The sequence below is a fragment of the Trachinotus anak genome, unplaced genomic scaffold (assembly GCF_046630095.1).
Source record: "Trachinotus anak isolate AG129_WGS33_773 ecotype Australia unplaced genomic scaffold, CSIRO_AGI_Tana_v1 ptg000008l, whole genome shotgun sequence".
Lineage (NCBI taxonomy): Eukaryota > Metazoa > Chordata > Actinopteri > Carangiformes > Carangidae > Trachinotus > Trachinotus anak.
In genome coordinates this window covers 1,562,828-1,588,000 of record NW_027273859.1, presented here as the reverse complement: position 1 = coordinate 1,588,000, position 25,173 = coordinate 1,562,828, and the positions used below count along the sequence as shown (strand labels likewise).

The 25,173-nt window shown below is 42.3% G+C and overlaps 2 protein-coding genes across 3 annotated transcripts in view; one reads left to right on the top strand and one right to left on the bottom strand.

Moving 5' to 3' along the window:
• nr6a1a (nuclear receptor subfamily 6, group A, member 1a) overlaps nucleotides 1-245 on the bottom strand; it is an 89,586-nt gene extending 89,341 nt beyond the window's left edge. The window contains exon 1 of the mRNA XM_071481808.1: nucleotides 133-245. The gene's annotated coding sequence lies outside the window, so the exon portion shown is untranslated. The remainder of the gene's footprint in view (nucleotides 1-132) is intronic.
• Nucleotides 246-250: 5 nt separating this feature from the next.
• olfml2a (olfactomedin-like 2A) lies at nucleotides 251-24,879 on the top strand. 2 transcript variants are annotated; one of them, XR_011691542.1, is made up of 9 exons: nucleotides 251-499; nucleotides 11,402-11,665; nucleotides 12,837-12,944; nucleotides 13,082-13,246; nucleotides 14,437-14,680; nucleotides 17,653-17,943; nucleotides 18,066-18,251; nucleotides 21,227-22,273; nucleotides 22,314-24,879. XR_011691542.1 is itself a non-coding variant. In XM_071481801.1 (8 exons), the coding sequence occupies exons 1-8, from the start codon at nucleotides 431-433 to the stop codon at nucleotides 21,829-21,831; spliced, it is 1,932 nt and encodes a 643-aa protein (XP_071337902.1). In that variant the 5' UTR covers nucleotides 366-430; the 3' UTR covers nucleotides 21,832-24,879. The 2 variants fall into 2 exon arrangements, 1 of the variants encoding a protein (XP_071337902.1); XM_071481801.1 differs by having other exon boundaries at nucleotides 366-499; nucleotides 21,227-24,879.
• Nucleotides 24,880-25,173: the final 294 nt, after the last annotated feature.

The following is a 25,173-nucleotide window of genomic DNA, read 5'->3' as shown; positions in this document are numbered from 1 at the left end:
TGGGACATTATATGTGCACTCACTTATGTGTAAGTGTTAATACACAAATAACTAATATTAATAAAAAAATAAATAAAAGTAAACATTATTGTTATTATTATCATTATTATCATTATTATTATTATTATTTACCGTCCCGGAGTGTGTGTGTGCGTGTGCGTGTAAACCCCTCCCATCAGTGGACAGCGGGTGACTTGGTGCGCAGCTGTGAGGCCGGGCTGAGAGCTAGGGTGCAGACAGGGCGCACACACACACACACACACACACACACCACATCCATCCATACGCACGGACGGACGGACACACACTTTATGATCCTCCCTGCGTGAAGTGGACATGGAGTTCATGTAGGCGCGCTTCTCTTCCGTATGGACTGAACGCTGTGGCCGCAGCTTTGGATTTCTGCTCAACTTTACGCTCCGGAGAGAAAATGTGGAGATACACGAACTTGTTCGCCTGTCTGCTGGTTCTGTGCAGGGATGCGTCTTCACAGAGCAAGGTAGGACCAGGGAGGGGGAGGAGGTGGTTGTGACAGCTATTACTCCCTTTATGGTCCAGGAGTTTTATGCATGAATGCACTGTATTAACATACCGTGTTTACGCGTTGTTGTGTCACTAATGGTCCATGTTTAATCGGATCCTGTACAGTACAGTGTCCCGCTCCTCAGTCCTGCTCTGCTCAGCCTCACCTCTCACCTGCACCATGTTTTGCGTCATGGTGCCTCAGCTTCAGACAAATAAGTGTGTTGACCTGTAACCCGCATTTTCCCCCAGTCACACCTTTAAATTTCCTGTCTAAAGGCAGCAGATGCTTCGGCTCTGTGTCATTTTTTATGAGTCGGGCTAATCCCCCCAATGAGGGCTTTCGTGTGACATGAGTAACAATAGGTTTGTGTAATGATACGTCCAGTGTGCGCAGACGTGATGCCAGCAGAGTGCGGGAGAGATGGCACTCAGTGGGGTAACAGTAATATGCCCTTGTTTGTGCAGCTGCTGGACTCCAGTAACCCCTCACTCTCCCTCAGCCTGATCCAGCTCCACACACACACACACACACACACACAGCCAGGAGATACAACACATGCACAGCTTACATTATACATGTAGACCAGAGGCACCGGGGCCTGTGACCTAGTACAGTGTGTGACTGTCAGAAACTGTCTGCTCTGGATACAATCAGGCCAAATCAGTAGCAATGTGAGTCAGTGAAGAGCAGCAACAGCATGACAGCAGTGATAGAAGCAGCATGTATCAGTATTAGGAGCAGGAAAGGTGTTTATAGTTTGCTATGTGGATACCCCTGTGTCTGGTTTGGTCTTAATGCTACAGCTTCCAGTTTAGACAGTAGTGTTCTTCCACTGCTTTTGTGTTTCCACTGCAGTGTGTGTTTGTCACTTTCCTGTTTCAACATGACAATGTCCCTGTGCACAAAGCTCCGTAAAGCAATGGTTTTCCCAGTTTGGTGTGACTGACCTGCACAGAGCTCTGACTTCAGCATAGGGAGGAAGTGGAACACCAAGCCTCATCACACAGCATCAGTGTGTATTGGGAGTGTTTGACCTCCCATAATGCTTTTGGAGATGAAAGGGAGCAAATCCCTGCTGCCTGTTTGCAAAAACCTGCAGCCATGTAGTGTAGATCTGCTGTCAGCAGTTAAAGAGGTAGTAGCGTCAGGAGCAGTAGTAATAGTAGTTGTAAAAGTACTAATAGTATAGTTAGCAGTAGTTGTGATAGGGGTATTATTAGGATAATATCACTGGTGTTAGCAGCTGTAGCAATAATGTAAAAGTGTAGTGGTTTTATTACAAGTATTACAGCAAGAGGAACATCACTGGGAGCACTGCATTAGTGCTATATTGTCTATAATGATGTACAACACTTCACAAAACATGATGTGTGTGATACACTGCTATGTGTCATTTTCTGTTGTGTCCTGTTGTGTATGTTTACAATTGTTTTCTATCATACAGTTGAATTGTGGCCTGGCAGTGGAGTAAAATACAAATATTATTATTATTGTGCATGGAAAGTAACAAAAATGTGACATTATAAAATAGAAATTAACATAACATAGAAACCTCAGTGAAAATTGGGATTAGTGTGCAATAGTGTTTTAATGATATAAACGTCCAGTCAATAATTCTGATGTGAACAGAAGTGAATTGACCAAAAGACACCTTTTAACTGCAGATCTTTGTTTTAAATCCTACTCTTTTTAAATTGATAAGTCATTTGTAGTTAAATCTATGCACATATTTGGAAAAGAAACATGCATTTCAGTCAGAATGTCACATTAGAGTCGTTAGAGCCAGTGCCGTATTCATCTCTTGTAAAAAAAAAAAAAATGCATCCTGTTGTTGAATGATATGTCACTATATTGTGGTCAAATAGTTACTCTTTACCACGTCATGTCATGTCTCTCCTCCCAGCACCTTCCTCCAGGTCTCAGTCAATACCCAGGCATAGTCTCTGTATATAGACTGGTGGCACTGGCGTTAATGGGAGACAGAGCCTGCTGTGTAGAGGGTGGCGTGGGAAATAGTGTATGTACCTGCTTCATGCTTTGGTTGTAAACAAACTCAAGGACAATCAGCACAAGGTCAGCTGGGGCTGGAGAGAAGGAGACAGCAGAGCAGGATGCTCAGTCAGCCTCAGTGAAACACTGTGGAGAGTGGCCCTCAGACAGCAGCAGAGATGAAACATGTTCACTTACAGGGGCTGTTTGCTGCCCTTTGCTTCAGGTGAGCACCACTCTGTGTAAGACATGACATGTTGTCGTGCTATGCTATACCAGTAAGACCCTATTTAACAAGACATGTCACATGGGGCCTGATGAAGTGTCAACATCAGCAGACTGCAGAGATTCAGCTCTCCGTGTTTGTAGTGAAAACAAAGCTGGAAGCTGTTGGAAATGAGAGCAACTGATACTGAGGCAATGACCTGGGGAAACCTACTTTGGTGTCAGTGCGAATGGGTCAACATTTGCCGTTCAACCCAGGTGTGCAAGCCCAACACATGAGCAGGGTTTTGGATAGGTCTGACTCTGCTTGGCTTTGGTGCATAATGGTCAACATGGAGCCTGTATTCTAGGCTTTTCTTTCACCCATAGATTTCACTCTTAACTAATAAGTCTGCATGAATGCCAAAACCATATAAGGTGTAAATAAAAATGGAGTCCTTGGAGAAGTGAAAAAGAACTGGACACTCTGTATGTGGTTTCAAAAGCATCATTGGCCTTTTTTCTCTCAGACTTTCATGTCTTCGCAAAGTTGGGTTCATTTTCTACCTCTGTGCAGATCTGTTAATCCTTGAGAGCAAGATTTATGATCCCAGATAAGTTTTAAATTTAGCTTGACTCTGTCTAGTGTACATGAACTGATTCCTTGTATGGCCTCTGTGAAACCTCTTAGACATCATCTCCCTGCGGACCTTGGACCCTCTGCAGATCTGAGCCCTTGTGTCGTGCTCTATATTCTGCCCACAAATGTAGGTGTTAGTAAATACATGACAGGTTTAAGGTTATTCATTTGAAAGGTCAACAGAAACCTTCAAAAACTCCAGGTGCATGAACAGTGTGTTTATTCATTTACAAATGCAGGATAAGCAGGTCAGACCTGCAGCTCCCTTTGTGTGGTATATCTCTGTACGGGGCATAGTATTTTTCAGATGTCACCTTGTCTTTCATGCATGCAGTGTTCATGCAGTCCTCTCATGATGCTGGTCCAAGCCCAGGGTCTAGGAATTACATCCATATTAGACAATTTTGAGTGTCATTTTTACAAACAATGGCTACAGTCTGTCTCCAACTGTAAATGAAGAGATCAGCATTTTGGGAAATATCCATATTCACTTTCTTGTTGTGAGTAAAGCAGAACTATGTAACTTCTGCTGAGCAGCAGCAATTGCTGGCTCCGAGGCCAAGCATTTATCGGTACTGGAAGCAGTGTACAACTAGAAGCTAACAGCTCATGTACAGAAAACAAAATATATCAATTGCCCAGGGAACAAACACAAAATCATCATCTCAGGTCACACCAATCTGACTGAGCGAAAACATCTGAAACCATAGCAGCTGTGTGCTCAAATGTAGACGCTATGAGCAAGTCTCTTTGCCTCTGCCATGATGTCTGTACTGAGAATACTGAGCTGGCTTCTACTTATAGCTGAGGACCCACATTGATGGTGTGTGATGTAGTGCAGTTGTGCACTTCTTGCAAAAGATTGTACCTGCACAGCCCAAGTTACATTGTGCAGTAGTGGGAATGAGAGAGACATCATCTTCCTGTTGGGCTACAAGTCAGTGTCCAATCAAAATCATTTTGAAGCTGTTATTTAAGGCTCAATTATTGCATAATGTTGCTTTAAACCTTGAGATTAACAGCAGTCTCATATTTGTACAGTAAATATGAAGCTACCACCAGCAGCTTAACACAAAGACTGGAGTCAGGGAGAAACAGGTACGACAATACACAACAATGAAATAAAATAAAAAAAACAGTGCAAAAACAAGAGGGTTGTGTGTAGGACTATTTTGTGGCCAGGCTCAGTGGCTTTGTGAAAAATCTGCTGGCTGTCGGCAAACCTCACAATGACGACAAGACAAAAAGAAATTCTAAAATGTTGAATTATTCCTTTAAAGTGTTGATAAACGGAAAAATGAAACTTCTGGCCCAACTTATGCCTGGATTCTTGAGCTGAGTCTTTCACATCTGGGCAGATTTCAGCTGTTATCCTCCAGTGTTGGCTGACTGCCAGAAGATTTTCTGCATGTGTGCAAGAACTGGTCCAGATGTGGAAGTAGCATCTGACAATCATACCGTACATGGGCCAGATTCGGGCCAGGGAACCAGGCGTATACTGGCCCAGAAGAGACCAAGTATGAGCCAGATTATTTGTCATGACCTTACCCTAAACCATATTGTAGTTGCTATACAGTGGAGAATGTTCTTGTCTAATGACAGCAGGCCTCCTCTCTACACAGGTCCTGCATGACTGTCTTACAATCAAGGTTTCATGTATTAGTTGTAGTGTTGACGTAGCTCATACAGTCTGTGGTATAATAATGTTCACATACAACACAAATGATAATAACAATACAAACACAAAACAAATGATTAATGGATTTTTGTTCATGCTACCATTAGCATCTGCACTAATGTACTACAAATTCTCATTTTCTGGTAACACTGCCCACAAGAAGGTGGACTTTTTTTTTTTTTTTAAATAACTTTGTTTAATAAATTGTTGTATCATGTAGTGCAGTAAATCTGCAGCTTTTCCATGTGTCCCATAAACATCTGTTGTATCAAATCATCAAGGGGAAGAACACTGGCAGTGTCGATCATTCCAATCATGGCTGAGGTTTTCCAGACACACAAACAGTCAGGGAAGTGTCTCTTTGTGCTTATGAATGGATTATTATAGTATGTGGATTTTACTATGGAGCCATATTGACAGCGAGTTATAGAAGGCTAGTGAGAAGTTGTTTAGTAGAACAGTGATGTCATGAATCCTCATTTTTGTGTCATCATGTGTTGCAGAGACTGAAAGGTTCAGAGAGAGTATGGACACATGAACAGAGCCGGCAGGAATGTGGATGTATACCCCCAAAAGCAGCAAGTGCTTGACACACTTTGTGTTTAGCTAATTAACATCTCTGTGCTAATGCCAGTGTTTTTGTTTCAAATCTGAGCCCCACAGCTCCATGGCTCAGACTGAGGGCTTGGGTAGAATCTCCCTTTGTACTAAGTTAGTCTTTACAGTGGCACAGTAAGACTGTTTATCATAAACACATCTAATTAGATTTTTTTTTTTTTAAATCAGGTGGACTCTTTGGACTGGAATGTGGACCCTGGTTTTGGTCTTGAGTGCCCTTGACAGGAGATGATGTGGATTTTAAAGGGATAGTCTGTCCTTTAAAATCACTAACATCACATGCTTGATGGGCTTAAGGCTGATTAGAGCTGGTATTCACTGTGCCTTTTTGTGCATTTGTGGGAAAGTAGTTCAAAAAGCAAAAAGAGCGGTGGGGGATGGGGGGGTTGAATTAGCCACAGATCATAACAAGAATCACAGCACTAGTTTCAGTTTGAAGAAGGTTTGGAAAATGCTTTGCCACAGGATACATGCACTGCCTGCCCATTCACCACACAGTTGTCCCAGTGATTACCAGCTGCAAACGCTGAAAGGAGAGGATATCCTTGTTTATAAGAAGCTGGCTGCACATACTGTAGACTGCTGCTACTGAAACACTAAGGCTAACAAATGCAGAAACCACTGTGCAGCTTGTGTTTTTAGGAATCCTGAGCACAACTGGGGTTTCACCTCATTACTGTCAGTGTGTGTTAGCTGTTAAAGGCTACAGCAGTTGATCTAATAGAGCTCTCTGCAGTGTGCAGGCTCTTTTTCTCCCATCGTGCAGACATGAGTTCATGTTTGAGCCGCGTCTTTTTGACCTGAAACTTGACTGCACTTGAGAGGTCAAAGCCAAGGACTCAAAGCTCAAAGCATGCGTTAAATACTCTCTGCTCTTAATTGTTAGAGCTCTTAATTGTGTTGCCTGTTCTCATGCTGGTAGGTCAGCCTGCCATGAGATGCTGGACAGTTGGTTGGGCACTCTAGCACACATGATTTGACAGGGGGATGGAGGCAGCTGCTCTGATTGGCAGAATGATTCGGATTTTTCATGATACACCGCTGCCAACTCTTCTTCTTGCAGTAAAGCCTGCAAGGTAACGGCCTGACTAAACATTAAGTACCAAAGTAAATCTGGATGGAATTTCCCTGACTTCTCCATCTTAAAGCAATTTAAGCTGAAGTTGCTATGCAGCAGTCAGTGTTTGGCTGGGGCTGAACAATGCAGCCTGCAGGGCCGTCGGCATGGCCTCTGCTGAAGAAGTCTAATCTGCTAATCCACCCTGTTTTCATGCGGCTGTAGCATTTGTCAACCTACTGCCTTTTCGCTTGACATGGGTCAGGATTGATCCAGCTCTGCACACAGGAGTCCTACCCCGTATCAGACCCCCCCCCCCCCCCCCAGTATGTCTCCAGTAATGGAGGGGAGAGCACACACCCCTCCACCCCCACCACCACTCAGCCTGCATTCCTTCACTAATGAGCCCCCACCACCTCCACCGGTCCTCCCCCTTACCTTCGTTAAGCCTTGTGTTGCGCTGCCAAAAGACATTTGAAATTGTGTTAAAACTGTAACGAGGGGCAGCCATCAAATAATATAGCACTAACTCTAGCATGATGTTATCAGAAAGCTATAATGCTAATTACCTATTTCATTCTTTGTGTCTGTCATGGTCAAGCACTCTAAATTGTTATATGTATAAATAATTTTTCTTATTATGAATCATTTTGTGCACATTTTGCATAAATTTGAGGGACTCATGACACAGATTTAAAGAGGAATGGTCAAAATCAAAGCTGAGATATCAAACTCTAACCCATGAGTCAATCTCAAAATCCTACATTTTTATAATGCAACCAATAATATCTTCATGTACGACCATCAATGTTTGGTGTCTCAAGTTCTCAAGTATCTGGGGTCTTGTTCACGAGTGAGGGTAAGATGGAGTGGAAGATTGACAGACGGATCATTAGGGTTGTGAACGATTAACCGATGCGACCGGATATTCGGTTCAACAAGTGAGAGATACGGCTGCATCGGTAGCAGCCTCCTCAATCGATACGAATTATCAATGAATTCCTAGATGAATCGGTTATAGAGTCATGGAATGGCAGGAATGTAATTGTTTTTAATCGATATATTTGCCGCATAACTGGATTCACTAAGACGCCGATATGATTTTCCATAACTTCCTCCGTAACAGTTTTCTTCAGGTATTTTAATTTAAGTCATTTAGCTTCTATGTGATAGTTTCTGTGATGTGTGTGCCAGCAGTGTCTCATCCTGACTGCAGTTCACCAGCCTGTCATCCACTCACAACAACCGCCTTATTATTTTATAGATTATTTAATGACCTTCACTGTGTCAGCGGGTTCAAACTATAACTGACTCCGGCCTGTAACCCGGTTATCGTTCTTACACTGTATGGAATCGATTCATATCGAATCGGTCTGTAATAAAAGGATATTGTTTTTGAATCGAATCGTAACCTGTGTATCTAGATGCATATCGAATCGTTTATCACAGAGAGATGTGCAACCCTACGGATCATACCAGACCATTGTGGTGAAGAGGGAGCTGAGCCAGGAGGCAAAGCTCTTGATTTACCAATTGATCTTTGTTCCAACCATTATCACCCAGGAGGAGCTGGAAAGTGTTGCTGGAGAGAAGGACGTCTGGAATACCCTGCTTAGCCCGCTGCCACTGCGACCTGACCCCGGTTGAGGAGAAAAAAATGGATGGATGGATGACTTTGTACTATCCAAGCTCAGGCTGCAATAACCCTGGTGATGTCAGTGATGACATCACTGTGACATCACCAGAGGTATTCTCTCAGACTTGACAGAGCTGCAGATGACAATATACAAATGTTTTTACAGACTTTGACTATATAACAAGCAAATTGACACATTGATGCATAAAATTAATGGAGTTCCGCTTTAATCGCAGCCAAGACAATGCACATCGGTGTACAGTCAACCGAAGTGACACAGCACTGACTGCTGTACAACTGTGAAGACTTTGTGAAAGAAGTTCTTTCATTAAATGCAAGACTAATCTTGTGTTTTCATTACATTATAGTGCTGTTCTTCATATAGTAAGAATCCTGCCCCCAAGCTTAAGTCATGTAAGGATAGGACCACAGCTCACTAATGAAGAACTGAGACCAGGTTTTATTCTGGTGGGAGCATTGATGTAGGAACCAGGTTTCATGGCAATCTGCCCTCAAACCACGTGTGCCATGTGAACAATTTCCCCTGAAGGTGGCCAGTGGGAATGCTCACAGAGGATCCCCAATGATAATGGTTCATCCTGTTTTGAGAGCATGCATGTCCTCAGTAAATCTCATGAATATCCAGCTACTGTATTACTTTTCACGATACCTTACTACCCGCTCACCCTGCCATGGACCAAAGTGTTTGACAGAGGAAGAGATGGATCAACCAACAAACCAACTGACTGAACTTTAAGTATGAAATTTTGCTTTTGTTAATGTGTTTATATTATCACAGTGTGCTCATCAACATGACAAGGTCTGACTTAGTTATTCATCACACTCATGCAGTTGAGTGTTTCTCACACCCTTAAGGCATTTGCTTCATGCTGACTTTAGCACTATACCACATCGTTCCTGTGAATCACAACGAGTTCCACTGTGTCAGAATAGATAAATTGAAAAGATGACAAATCTTCTAAATATAAATTTCAGTCATTCTAATCCACTGAAACTTTAATTAAGAACTTAAGAAGATGGAGCATTTTATTATCATCCTTTTACACAACACCTTTTTTGAATTACCAGGCCTCATAATTAATCTTCACTGCTACTGAAACATTTTCACCACAATCCTCTGTATTGAAGTTTTTTTAAGAAAAAACTGTTGATTTGAAAAAGAAGGTAAGTTTAGACATACAGTATAGACCACTGGGACAGCACAGTGTAAAACTAGGACTTAAATCCCTGGTCTTTATGCCACTTTTTCTCTTATTGGAGAATTTGTTTGCTGTTGAAGTTTCGTTGCAAATGAAAAAGGTTAAAAGGAAACATGTCTCACTAGAGTATCCCATGTTTGTCTTGCTGCTAGCTGGGAAAAAACAATGCAATCAGCACTACAGATGTTGACAGGCTGTTGGTACACCCAACTGTTGATCGATCTTCAATCCTCGCTTGCCCCACAAATCACTCCAGTCCTCCATCTTGAAGGAAGCTCTGGAGGACACACAAGACCTTTCTTCACAGAAGTATTATACTAGACAGACACACCTGTTTATTAGAAACCTGTTAGTGATTTTATCAGATTCACCATCAAATTGAAAATAGTGGATCTTTAGATCTTCATTAATAACTTCCTGTATTCATTTAAAATATTTCTCATATTCCCCCTTTGAATCTGTATCATGGCTGTTACATTCTGAGAGAGGAGAGTTTGATTTCAGAACACGTACAGTTGGATGCGAGATCTATTTACTTAATTTTCACTTTCTCTAAAACACACACATCCTGGATCATTAAATTACATACTTTGGTGCCTGAGCAGTGAAGATGGTGCTCATGCTCTGGATTGACTCATTTGTTCTGTATAAATACAGAGGGCAGGTAATCCAGGGAATTGGGTTGTATCCATTGCCTCAGTTTTCATTTTGGTGTAACAGTATTTAAATGGATTTCAACACGGGTGCAGGTCCTCTTATCAACAGCTAGTCAATATTAAGATGGATTGAAATTCACCTTTTCAAATGTTTTTGCTGTCCATGTTTATTCCCCCTAAACAGCTAGCTAGCAATGTAGCAAGCTAAAGCTAGAACCATGTGTGCAAAGTGTGCCTGTGCTGTGTTTGTGTGAAAGCTGATCTCAAAACTCAGCAGATAAAACCTCCTGTTTCTCCCCTTTTGACTCTTTGTGTTTATGAACTGGAGTCACAAAGTGTTTGGATATGCGTTAATTAACCTCTTCACCTACATCTATGCACACCACCCAGTGCAAATTTATGTCCAATTGTGTCACCCCTAGAATTTGCTTTGGTTTCAGTTTGAGCCTTTATTCAGAACAGAGTCGATATGAAAGACGCAGCTGTTGTTGTTCCCTACGATGCTTTAATCTCTCGAACTAGCCCACGCCTCCCTGTCAAATAAGGAAATTTAATAAACCTAGTAGAGAAATTCTCAGTCTGCCAGATCATCACAGGAACATTTGATGAAATATGCAGTTAATCTGTGTAGTTGAATTCTTATTCTCCACTGCATGCCAGCTTGCACTTGCCTCACATAGGAACTGTGTGGAATGTCTGCTCAGGCTGCCATGCTTTGCTTCCTGTTTATTAACTAAGCCATGAACATGGCCTGCCAAGGCTCTGTCATCATACATGGCAGCCAAAGGCCAGCTGTTGATGCAGAAGTCTTATGAGTTATGTTTTTCTCAGAGGGTTTCCTCTCTGAGTCACACAGGCTAACGTTCAAAAGAGGGGAAGCATGTGGTTATTTTTCAGGATTACTTTCCTTCCCTTGCTTTTGTTTCCCTACAATACAAATTGATTTATTATTCATGGAAGTCCAGCAGGGGTTATACTAATGGAATAGAAGGCAGGAAGAACTTACACAGCACACAGTATAATTTTATATTTATTCAACCCCACGTTTTATGTGGTTAAATAAATAACAAGCCATTGATATGCAAGTCTGATGTTCTGAAGTCTTGTTTCCACTTCATGCATATAGGAGTTGCTTATGTGCAATTCTAAAATTAGTGATTAATGTTCCCTCCTCCAGATCTTTGGGGAGACTGAGCCCGTCCGGATGACGTCAGAGGGCTCAGACTGCCGCTGTAAGTGCATCATGCGCCCCCTAAGCAAGGACGCCTGCCTGCGGCTGCGGAGTGGCAGTGTACGTGTGGAGGACTTCTACACAGTCGAGACAGTCAGCTCCGGGTCTGACTGTAAGTGCTCGTGCACGGCCCCACCGTCCTCCCTCAACCCCTGTGAGAATGAGTGGAAGATGGAGAAGCTGAAGAAACAGGCCCCTGAGTTACTGAAGGTGAGCAGATGTAGCTTAAAGCCTCCATGTGTGGAATATTTATGTGATCATTGCATTTTTTTAAATGATTCTGATGGTGTTAGTTTTTGTCTGTTGGAAAATTTAAATTTTTACTTGAATGTGAAGTGTCTATCTGTTGCTTTAAACAAATTTCACCACTAGGAGACGCCTAAGAAATGTTCAAATCCTGTAGGAGCTTTAAAGGAGCTATTGTTAGCATTAGCAGCTGTTTACTCACCATTCTAGAAGAAACGTTGAGAGTTCAGCATCAAACTTCATTCCTTTACTCACCAACAGCTGTCTCCAAAGGTGGAAAGCAATGTCAACGTTAACCTGTCTCTGTCACGTTTTTCCTTCTACTGAAGTTAGCATGCTAACCAGCTAGCCCTGGCCCATCACTTTCCTGAAGACACGGCGCTTCTCAGAGGACATAGTATAACGTCTTGTATTACAAGACAATGATGGCTGAAGCTCTTGTCAAGCAACAATCACCACCACCCACTCCCAGCAAGAAACCACGTTCAGTGGCAGAGAACACTTACAGATAGCCCCTTTAAAGTAGTAATCTATACTTAACTAACTTTATTGTTCACTATCACTGAATGATCACATCTACCAAGTCTGTCTGCTAATTCTTTAATGTCTTTTCTTGGAAAATTTTACTGGTACAACAGATAGACAACCTTTTTCAGACCCATTAGCAGCACCTAGAGGCAACAATGTTTTTAACACCAGAATAAAAAAGTTTCAGCCTTTAGCTGTTCTGAGAGCCTTACCAGTAAGAGCCTGCCTAAGCAGTATGTCATCAGTATCTTTTGTGAACAAGTCAGCAGGCCGTTGCACATACTTAAAGCTCACATTCATTTTTCACAGGCTGCAGAAGCACACTATGTACCATATGAAACCAAAGGCAGCTCCAGATGTTTGATCTGATTGCACTTTGACCTATAGATCAACCCAGTACATCTCTTAAGGAAATGATCACATTGGAAAGGGAAGGGTTAAAGTAATGAAGATGGACTCAGACTGAGGATGTCAATAGTGGCAAATTATTTGGGAGGCCACTTATGATATTGCTGCAGTTAAACAGAGGCTCATAAAGCTGTCAGGGTTGAGTACAGAAGATGGTAAATGATGCTAGTTCTTTTCCTTTTATGGCGTGAATGATCAGCTCCAGTCTATGGTGGACCTCCTCGAGGGAACGCTTTACAGCATGGATCTAATTAAAGTCCACTCCTACATCAGTAAGGTGGTGTCGCAGATGAACACCCTGGAGGAGGTAGGCAAAAGAAACACACTCATGGACTTCCTCATATAATTATACTCAAATGTTTGTTAGGAGACAGTGTATTGTGAAGAGGTGACTTTGAACGACAGCTGATGTTATTTATTGGATAATAATTTCTTATCTTGCAGACAATCAAGATGAATCTTACACGCGAGAATGACTTTGTGCGGGACAGCATGATGAGCCTCACCAACCAGTTTAAGAGATATGAGAACTACTCCAACATCATGATGAGCATCAAGAAGGAGATCTCCAGCCTCAGCCTGCAGCTGCTCCAGAAAGACAAAGCACAGGTTAGAGAACAGCTTTGTTTCTGTATACACACTGTCAGCATCCTCCACTATCAACTGGGACACGTAGGAAACATCACACACTGGAACTAGTAATTGGTAGTATTCAAGTACTAGTTGTAATAGTAGTACCATTAGCAGTACATTACAACAGTACTGACCGGGCTGTAGTACTAAAGTTCAGTCTCAGTCTTGAGATGTTTTTTCTTTTATACTAGAACAGATTTGCCTTTAGATAAAGCCACGTTAGCTGTTTCTCCTAATTTCCTGTCTTTATGCTAAGCTAAGCTAATTGACTGTTAGACATGAAAGGGGTATTGATTTTTTTCATCTCACTCTCACTGGAAACCAAAATGTCAAACTATTCCTTTAGATTTCCTGTACTCAATATTTATATATTTACAGTGGATCAAATGACCATTTGTTTTTGAGACAGGTTGCCTGCATTGATAAATCTAAGGAAATTATCACCAGCTCTGCCAAGGATTTAGGTACTGAAGGTACCATAGATGTCATAGGTACTAGATATGTGATTCTTCTGAGACTAACAGGCACAGTGTAATAACCCTACAAGTGTCTGACATCAAACTGCAGGAGAAGAAGTTGAATGTATAGAACGCGACATGGTGAAAGGATTAATTACAATATAACAAATAGGAAATATTTGTTGAATCATTTTAGCTGCTGCTGAATGTCGCTTTCAGTGGTTAGAATCATAAATGTTGCTGGTGGTTCGTCACATCAAGTGTCACTAGTTAATGTTCATACAGTCAGTAACTTGATGACAGGCCTGTATTGGCCTGTTGTCGGTTTGTGTGCTCTCTGCACGCCACTGTTATCACTTGTCAAAGTTTGTGAAGGGAGAACCTCCACTCTCTAAGCTAATGAGCTGATCAACGATGGACAATGTTATCATCTATCCACCCAACTCTAGTGGCAGCAAGTGCAGGTGCAGCAATAGGTCTGCTGCAACTTGTGGAAAAAAAAACACACCAAGACTGTTGCATGGAGATATATTTTGCATTTGATGCAGATCGTCAACCAAAAGTCAGTATGCAAACAGTGCCACTAAGGATGAGCTGAGAGACGACCTAAGATAAATACACTCTCATAAGCACAGTCAACATACATGGCACAGGAGCCAATATTACCCAGTGTCCTAACATAGTGTGCTCCAAATTTTCATTTTGCAGGACACTAATGATGAGAAAACCAAGGTGACTGTGAAACTACCCAACAAAAAGACTCCTGTGGCCAAACCCCCTCAGAAGCCAGCCAAAGAAAAGGTCGTAAAGCCCAAGAAAGAGGTCATTAAACCTGGGAAGCCGGTCAAGCCTGACCCCACTGCCAAAGCCAAGGCGATTGGCCACCAGCCTGGTGTGGTGAGGGGAATCACATACTACAAGGCTGCCAAGAGCAGTGATGACCACAGAGAAGGTGAGAGTTTTCAGCCTGACCAGGACACTCTGTATATATTCTCCCAGCGTGGTGGTGTGTTCATAGAAAGCCATCCTCTCTGAGCTAAAGAAAACACTGTGCTCACACTTTAGCTGAGTTTGCACTCCCATCTGTGTGCGATCATCTGTGTGCGATCCCCTGTGGGTGCTGAAAATGATCCAAATTAGTTTCTTTTCTGGACCAGGATCAGCCTGTAGCCATGGCTTTGCTCATCTTACAAACACAATGAAGATCTTTAGTAGCTGGATTTAGTCTCCAATAAAGGACAGTAGGAAGCTTTCCTGAGAATGTTGTTTTACAAAAATGTAAGAGATAAGGCTGTAGTTGTGTTGCTAACTTCACACTTCACACAGTGTAAGGCACTAAAACGGGGGATCCACAGCTGTGTGGCACACAAGATCCCCACAATACAAGATTTACTCTGCTGTTGTTTCAAGCAGAGCTGCTCCAGTCAGTGTAGGATTGGATTGCTGGTGCGCGTTCAGCACACAGGAAATCCAAATCTTTTATTGACAAATACATGAAGTTGATGGAATGCTGTCTCAATGGAGCACTGCCACATCCATGACATGCCCCAACCTCACCACTCACAACAATGAGTGGGGACCCTCACCAACTCAGAGAAAACATTTCCCGACTCCTTCCAATCCTCTTTAAGTCTAGTTGAATGAATAGGTATGCTGCGTTTGCACAAGGCACACACACATCATGCTGTCAGACCGCGTGTTCTACCACATGTGTGAACCTCAGCGAGCCCACAGACTCCCGTCATGTCACTGGAACCACTGCATTTCCATAATCACTGGCAAAGAGCAGGATGCGGGGAACTTTTGTTAGTATTCATGTATTCATCCCAGGAAGGTCAACAGACCTTCATGCTTTCTCCTAACATGCCTCTCTTCAAGTTTAGTCACAGTGACACACATTTTACTGTGTAACCACAGGTCTCAGTTGAGCTGGAGTTCAGTGAGACTTATCTGCTACACTCCTTTTACCAGCCTACAAACTTCAATCAGAAACCACATGGCTGCAACAACTTAGAAAGCATTTAGACAATCAACCTTACAGTAAGTGTAAGGTTGAAATGAAAGCATTTGTAACCAATAGGAATGCCACTCAAATAAAAGTAAATTTAAGCTGTGATCAAATTCAGGGGCTGCATCTCTCGGAGGACACAGGCTGTGAAGGTGGTGCCCTTCATAGCAAGGCCAAACCGAAATGAGACGGCCTGGTCTTGGAAAGATTTTCACTTTGCGTCACCAGCTGTGCCCGCCCTTACCGTTGCGTCACAAAGCGCGGCTCCTGTTGCCCAGCAACCTCGACAACATGTAACTTTTTTTCACAAAAACTTTGTGAAACCCGGTACTTATGATAAAAAGTGTAGTCCTCAGGCTCTCTGTCAGTGTTGTTTGTTCCATTATTGGCACTGAGTCTTAGGATAGGTTGGTCCAGGAAGGATCCACCTGTTGGATCCTTCATGGTCCAGGAAAAGAAGGACATATTTCTTGGCAGCATCTGAAGGAAGCCTTTGAAATGGGACAGCCTAGTCGCACCACTGTGATGCCTGTCCTGACCCCTGAATTGGGACACAGCTGTAAAACTGTCTGCAGTGATGCAAAACCTCTGACACGGTCCTTTAAAAACTACTGAAATATCTTCATCACTCAGTTCAAATACTTTAAAGAGCCATTTGATCTGTAAAGTAATAAATAACCAAAGTAAAACAGGATGTGTCGCATCTGCCTTACTAAACACAGATGGATATCAGGTCTGTTAATTGGCTGCTGTGTTCTGTGCTCTTCACCCAGAGTCATTAGCTTCACTCAACCTGAGAGAAAAATGATTGTGACAGATTTGTTGTTTTAGTGTGGATCACAATTACATTCACTTCCAGGTACCACATTAAACTTCCTAATCAAGACTTTTTGTCTTTCTGAAACCTCCTACTGTTAATTTTAAAAATCCTATCCAAATATTGTCTCTGCTCCGGCTTCATTAGGACCATGTGTTCAGGGAATGCGTGTCAGGAAGATCCACTGCTTATGTGATCTCATCACATCTGTGTGGCAGCACAGGAAGGAGGAGGATGAGGACCAGAAGGAGAGCAGCCTCTGTCTCTCTGCTTAGATGGTCTTTGATTCAGCCATAAAAAAAACAGAGAACAAGAAGCAAGATTTGTCCAATTTGGGGTTTTAATGAAAATTTGTACTTGTACATGATCTAAATGCTCTAAATGTGTTATTTTATCCAAAACCTCTGCAACAGTATTTACACCATCATAGCATGCTAATGCTATGATAGAAAGATAGATAGATAGATAGATAGATAGATAGATAGATAGATAGATAGATAGATAGATAGATAGATAGATAGATAGATAGATAGATTGGATTGGATTGGATTGGGCAGTGACTGCTTTGTTGTGACATCACAAAGTTCCAAAAGTCCTGATGGCTGGACATCAACCTTTAGACTGGATGGACCTTTAACACTCCCCATTGATATAATACAATAACTTAAGGTTCCACCTTTTAAAGCATTTTTTGCTGTCGTTTTGAAACTGCCTCCTGTGTTTATTAAAAGGCAAATGCTGCCTCAGTAAACTCCACCAAGAAATCAGAGCAGTCGGAGTTAAACAGAGGGAGGAAGTTGGTACTCTGTGTGCTGCATTGCTAATGTGGCGTCTTTGATGTGGACTTCTGGGACACAGCAGACAAGGAGCCACATACTGTATGAGCTGTGACTGAAAGACTCAGGCAGAATGTCCCCACACAACACTGCATCACACTGCTCTACGAACAAGAACAAGAAGCAGTGTGTTCACAGTTATAAATACTTAATAGTATCATCACTCAGCATCAGGACTGTTGCGCTTTGTTTGGCCTTCTGATGTATTTTCAGTGAAAAACTATCTGCTGGTCTGACCCTTCACGTCTCCTCCTCCCTCCCAGACCACTCTGCCAAAGCGTACGCAGTCCATCACGTCACAGAAAGCCAGTCTGAGGACGGAGCTGAAATGATCCTGGAAACCATGAAGGCCACTGTGGCTGAACCCATCGCCACGACCGCAGTTCCCACCACTACGACCACCACCCAGACTACTACTACCACAACTACAACCACCACTGCACCCACTACTGTCGCCACACAAAGCACACCAGTATCTGAAAGACCGGCTCCAACCATAGTGCTGGTACTGGACAACTCCAACAACAACAGTCGGCCCATCCTGCACAGAGCCGGTACGTTCTCAGTGTCCTGCTGCAGTGACAGAGGAAAGAAGAGTGTGTAGGTTCACTCTGCCAAGAAATGTATGAGTGTGAAATCGATTTAAGTGAGTCCACATTCTGTTTGTTCTCTACAGGGAAGATCCTCAACTGTGAGGGGACTCTGGCGTCCATCGAGCTGCCAGAGAAGCAGCACAGTTATGGGCGGAACGAGGGAGCCTGGATGAAGGATCCGCTGGCTAAAGACTCCAAGATCTACGTCACTAACTATTACTATGGTAACAACCTGGTGGAGTTCCGGAACCTGGACAACTTCAAACAAGGTGCGTGTCATTCAGGTGTCTTTGTAAAACCCCATTTGCCAAGAACCAGTGGCCACAAGGCTTTAATGGGAGTCACACTAAAGAAGTTTAAGGTGTAGGTTTTGATTTTTAGTTCAGCATTGGATCAAACCTGTTGATGACAAATGTCTCATATGTGTCTTATATAAACCAACCATCTCCTCCTTTAATTACACTCCACACAGAAACTGTAAATGTAATAGATAAATAGCTCTTATACAGTGCTTTTCTGGTCTTATCAACCACTCAAAGTGCTTTACATTGTGATTTTTTCCTACATATATATGGCACTTTTCCAATATACAAACACCAGTGACACATCAGGGGCAACTTGGGGTTCAAGTATTTTGCCTAAGCACAGTTCACAATGAAGACTAACCACCACACGTCAAATTAGTGGACAACCCACTTAACCCCCCAAGCCACAGCCACCACATATTATGTAATAAAGAGTGGTGTTCATGGTGAGCAGAAGCTTTAAGGTGGACTGGCCTTTCAGATGTCTTACTGACTGACTACTGTCTTAAACTGCTTTAACATAGTCATCACTATCAACTGTATCTAACTGGCATCATAAACTTGTGGGAGAAAACACTTTCAGACCCCATGTAGTATCTCCTTTGTAGCCCTGGCACGTCAGCTGCAGCGTAGTCTAGAACTGAGGCCCACCTGTCCAGGTAGGTGTGGAGGAGTTGAAAAGTGATGCAGAGGGAGAGTTGGGCAAAAATACTGTGAGGCCAGCATCTGCAGCTGCAGCTGAGGCTGTGACTCACCCAGGAGCATCCCTGACCTGTACCATAGCTTCTTAGCTACACTTTAACTGTAGATTTAAAAAGCCCAAATGTTAACCCCTCCACCCTTAATTATACTTTACAGAATACCCTTTTATCTCCATCAGTCTGTTTCACGGCTCATTTGGGGTGTTACCTTTACAGAGATTTAGTGGGACAGCTGAAATCATTTTTGGCCCCTCCGATCACCTTTACTCTGCTTTGCTGTGTAAAATAATTTGCATTCATAATACTGTGAAAACTCAAAACACTTAAATACATTAATATAGATTGCAAACCATGATATAACCTCATCTAATCCTAACAACAACCTTAGGCTACAACTAATGGAACATTTGCTGTCCAGTCAAATGTGACCTCATGGACCTCTTACCCTGAGGTTGCCTGTACGCCTGGGTTGATGAAGTTAGTGTGAGCTGTCTCTTATGTAGACAGTGATTTGGTTCTAAAACTGAAACTGAAAGTTTGAGCATGCTGTGAATGCCTTTACAAACATTTTACTTGGGTTCGTTTAGTGTTTACAGTCTCACACTTCACTATTACATCTTTTTCATCCTCTTACTCAAAAGACCATCACTGTCCCAGTATATTGGTCTAACTGTGTGATCACCCTGTTTTAATTGATAGCTGTGTTTTCTCTGATAATGTCGTTGACACTGATTCATGCTGATTATCCAGTGAGCTCTGTGAGACTGATGATCTGTGGAATGCAAGTCTCGGTTGTCTCATGGCTCCAGTGGGTGGGAAAATCAACTTCTTCCACATCCAGATCAACTGAGGAATAGGATTACACTCTCTAAGAGAGTTAAGACAATCTCCCCTCATAGGACTTAGCTTGTTGACGTAGATGTGTTTGGACAATGGGCTTTCTTACTTGGGGGGCGTCCTGCGGTGCCGTGAGCTCACAGCTGTGTGCGAATGACTGGGTATCTTGGATCTTGGTGAGTGGCGGTGATGCCTGCTGTTCCCTGACGCGCTCTGTCCTTTCCTTTCAACTGGGCACAGTGGAGAGGGATTAAGAGTGTGGGCTGAGCTAAGAGATGGGGATGGTGGTGGTGGTGTTGTACAACTGCAAGTTGTTTTTGTCCTTCACCAGGCTTTTCATTTATTATCATTATCTAAATCAGACTTCCTGAGGTTAGAAGGTTAGGACAGCAGATAGAATGTGATTAGAAAATGACACCTACAGTACACCACCTGTTTGTTCAGGAGTTAACTCCTAAACAAACTGTGTCACTGTCACGTGAAGCCAGTGTGTACACAGTCTGGCATTGTAAAAACATTGTCATTGGCTCTGTGAGGGGCATACTGTTAGCATAGCAAACACACAGCTGAATGTATCCAGTTTATAATGAGCAAAGGATAATGTACACAGACACACCACAGCACTGCCGAGTGGTCTTACACAGAACAAGCAACTCATTGCATATCATCCTGCCTTTTGCATAACTGACTGTTGGAACATTAATCACACAATCATTTGAACCATTTTTGAACCGTTTAAGTTTCAACAGAATTTGAATATTTTTCCTTTCAAGGTTGTGTTTATTTTGTTGTTTGCATTGCTAGGACCAAGTTGCATGCATCAGAAAATTGAATATTCACCTGTTTCATCAAGTGAAAAAATGAGTTGTAAATGTCTTTGCTTTTAAAGTGAGACGGTTTTTGCTGAACAGTGGCAACGGCGGCCTCTGTGGCCTCATTGGTAATTACACAACGCTGTTGCATTAAATTCTGCGACAGTGCAGGGTGTTGAAGAGCAGCAGAAGCAGGGTACCCCAAGCAGCTCACCCGGAGCAAACAAAGCCTGTCAATCACTCATGAAATAAACACAAGATCGTCATCTCAATACAAACCAGTAATCACACAGTCAAGGCAGCACACGACTGAACCTAATCACTGTGCCTTAAAACGTCAGAGACCACAGCAGTTGTGTAGTAAAATGCAGCTAACTTGCAGTCGAAACCTGGATTGTCTTTATGAGTCAGTGCTAGTGGTGAGAAGAGCAACCCCAGGTGGTAGTGGACTCACACTGGAAGAAACTGGTGATGATGGTGTGAGTCATCTGTCTTGTCCACTAGAATGTGATCCTTGGCAATGAAACTGTACATATCCAACCTTCATAATAAACAGCTAAGGTTAACATGATGTTGTTATTTATTCTAGGCCGTTGGAGCAACCTTTTCAAACTTCCTTACAACTGGATTGGAACAGGCCATGTCGTTTATAATGGAGCCTTCTACTACAACAGAGCCTTCACCAAGAACATCATCAAGTATGATCTGAGGATGCGATACGTGGCAGCCTGGACACTGCTGCATGATGTGGTTTACGAGGACACCACCCCCTGGAAGTGGAGGGGGCACTCGGACATCGACTTTGCAGTGGATGAAAGCGGTCTGTGGGTGATCTACCCCTCCATGGACTACGACTACAACCAGCAAGAGCTGATTGTCATCAGTAAACTGGATCCTGGAGACCTGTCCTTGAAAAAGGAAACAACCTGGAGGACTGGTCTCAAGAGGAACTCTTATGGGAACTGCTTCATCATCTGTGGCGTCTTGTACGCCGTCAATGTGTACAACCAGAAAGAAGGTGAGGTGAACTATGCTTACGACACCCACACCAACACTGAAGCCATCCCACGCCTGCCCTTCACCAATGAGTACTCCTTCACCACCCAGATCGACTACAATCCCAAGGAGAAGGTTTTGTATGCCTGGGATAATGGCCATCAGCTGACATATCGGGTAAACTTTGTCGACCAGTGAGCACAGCCAGGTTGTGCTACAGATAAGCTCACAATAGGCCTGCCGGTATGGCACCTATACAGGAAGAAGATGCTCAGTATTTGACAGCCCAGAAGCAGGCATATTGGACTAAACAGGACAAAGGATGAATCTACACCAGCCTTCCAGTACCAATGCATGCTATTCAAACACCTGACCTCACAGTGTACCAAACATACATGCCTCAAATATGTCTCGGGATGGGTTTGTACAGTTTGTCAATAGAATGGAAAAGCAAACAGTGGAAATAACCTAACAGGTTGAGTTAAAACTGAGAGTTTAGAGTCATAGAGATTTCTTCATATCTTCGTTTAAGAAAGGTCAGCAGGCTGGCTAATGAGCAGAGACATAAATGGTGAGTTTAAAATAGACACATTTCTGAAAGGACACTTTGATGCTTGCATTTTGGATTTATTAAGATATCGTAGTAGATGTTGGTGGTTTCTGAGGCCTGGAAGCTAAAGTTTTGGCAGAGGCAATGACCAGTGGCTGAGTTAGACAGGGTTACGTTACCCAAGCAGAAACTTGTAATGGATTGCTTCAGATTGGTCTATCTCAGTGGTTCCCAACCTTTTCCAACTTCTGGCCGGTGGCCCACATCAAGCCACATTTTTATTTTTTATAATTGATTTTTTTCACCAAAACTGTACAGTTTTGCATATGATTTGTCAGCCCACTTGCAGTGACTTTGTGGCCCACCACTGGTCTATCTCATTATAATGTATAAATAATGTAGGGTGAAAGTGGTCCTGGTGTTAAAATGGTGTAAAAGATGGCAGGAAATTCTATTTATCTTGAGTAAGTCATGCTAGCTGAACTTTATAAAGCATTTTTACACAAATAGATTTTGCACCCAGTTTCTTCACAACCACTTTAGACAGGAGCGATGATTACAGCGACCAGTAACTTAAAAAATACATTTGGTCATGGGACAATTGTATTAAATCTGATGTGGAAAACAGGTTTGGGCTGATATTTGATAATATTGCGACATTGATATTTGATAATAAAGAATATTGAATTTTTTCCTGGATAGTTTCCCACCATATGCCATATTTTTTGTAATATTGAAAATATCAGCTCCTCAGCAATAATATAATATATAGCAATATCTGGGCTGGACTGTATCGAAATGTTACATTATGTAAATCACCCAAGCATAGTGGAAAATCTCCTACCTGCTAATGAAATAATATTTTCTTGAATTGCCATCAAGACACATAATGTATATAGACTATATTATTCCGGGGAAAGAGAGCAGAGGGCAGTTCTGTCAGGGACACAGTATGTCAAGAAATTTTCCATCTGTGGCAAATGTCTTAGATTTGGTGGCAGATGTGCTCTTTGAGGGAGCTCTTAAGGAATCCAAACAGCAGCAAGGACTCTGATGGGAGAACTAATCCCTCCCAGAATAAACACATGAATCAGCATCAAATATGAGTCAAGTCAATGGTGAGACCATGAGACTTTGACAACTACATTTGGGCTGTTTATCAGCAGCAAATAGCCTTTACAGTGCTGACATTTCAGGGCAGAAGAGTCCAAAGTGGAGGAAGCTATCACACATTAGTTGTGTTTCACCATCCATTTCTATTTAACCCTCCCCTGCAGGAATATAAAGTGCTCCACAAACAGACAGTTCTCAGACAATAGTCAGTGGTTTCTTATTGTCCTTTTTGGTGACCAAGGGCTACATTGACCATGAGTGTGTTAGGCCATAGTTAAGCCATAGTTCCTGACAGCCTAGCAATTAGCCATTAGCTTGCCCGCTACAGTAGTTCACCAACTAACCCTACAGTAGTTAGATAGTTTCTACGTCGCCAAACCTCTAACACTGCCATTTTCTTGAGGATGTGTGGATGAACTTGCCTGTGCAGATTTTTTGGTGTGATTGTGCCTTAATGGTGGTAGGTGTCAGGTTATAATGGCTTCTCCCTACACCTGTCGAAATATGGTTGGTACATTGTTTGTTAGCGAGCAGGATTTGAGCGCTCCACCTGAACACCAGGCTCTGTATTTGAAGCCGACAGTAAATGCAGCAAGAAATGCAAAACCAAATGCATTGGTTGTTGACACTTTTAAGTTTTAAGATGAGTTGGCCTAACTAGCTAACACAATGTAGCATGGCTTGATTTAGCAACCATTTTAAGGCTTCCTAATCTTAGACACGACCTTTAGTTTTTACCCACTCTGTGTTTTATTTGGCTCCAACCTCTGACATTTAACTCAACCAAGGTGATTATTTCTGCTTCTGAGAAATGTTTGTCGAACTTTATCGTTTCACTTGCCCACCTACTCCATCCTATCACCAAGCACTTTGACCATGAATCTGCTTTTTTTTATTATTCCGGCCTCCTGATGCTTCCTGTCTCTGTACCATAGATACTGTTTTGAGGGATGTGTTGAATATAATAAAATGAATTCCAAAAAAAAAATGTGCACACGTTTCTGAACTTATGACTTTTATATTTACATGAATTAATTTGACAATTAATATCATACCATTTTTTTGTCAAAGCTCCATGCATCTTGTTGAATTTCTGTCGTTCTATAAAAGTATGCAGCTTTTTTCATTGTTAATAACATTTGCATAACCACTACATTTGTTGTAATTATTGTGTATTTGAACATTTTCACCTCAATGCAAATTAAGAACTGCAATCAGTCATGTTAACACAACAGGTTCCATCTTCAACAATGGACACCATCAACCATGAATGTTTTTATTTGACAGCGACAGACAGAACTGTGTGAAGCACATAGTGACAATGGTAAGCTTTAAGACACACAGGAAACCTATTAGAACACTTCATAGTGTTGTTTTGGTGTTGTACACTATTCATGATTCACAACCACATTTTGAATTATTCCGTGTCTTTTCCTAAAAGTCATGCTGATTGCAATAAAGGATTTTGGTCACTTGCAAAGTCTTTACATTTAAATAATAGTGTCATGAAATGTAACACAACACATGAAACCAGCTGTGTGTGTGTCTGTGCTATGAAATAAAATTTCCATGATAAAAGTCCATCTTCTGAGTCAATATTCAGTGACCCAGTAAATGCCACGGGATAGAAGGACCTTGCCCAACTCTTGTTGAAGGGATGATGACCGGTGACTCAGTCTTTCTGATTTCTGGATAACAGCTCTCATGAGTTGTGTTTAGTTGTGGGGTAGAGGTCACCATGCTCTGCTTGATCTCAGTCCTAAAACACCCTGGAAGAAGCAGCTCTGGGTCATAGTAATATGGCCATGGCTGTCCGATTTCTTGGCCAGGGATTTGAGAATTTTCAACTTAATCTACAGGTCATGCAACTCTGAAGG

Coding starts and splice junctions, on each gene's coding strand:
- olfml2a (XM_071481801.1), top strand. CDS start 431: ATGTGGAGATACACGAACTTGTTCGCCTGTCTGCTGGTTCTGTGCAGG. Junction 12,945..13,081: donor AGATGAACACCCTGGAGGAG/GTAGGCAAAAGA, acceptor CTTATCTTGCAG/ACAATCAAGATGAATCTTAC. Junction 14,681..17,652: donor CAGTGATGACCACAGAGAAG/GTGAGAGTTTTC, acceptor CCTCCCTCCCAG/ACCACTCTGCCAAAGCGTAC.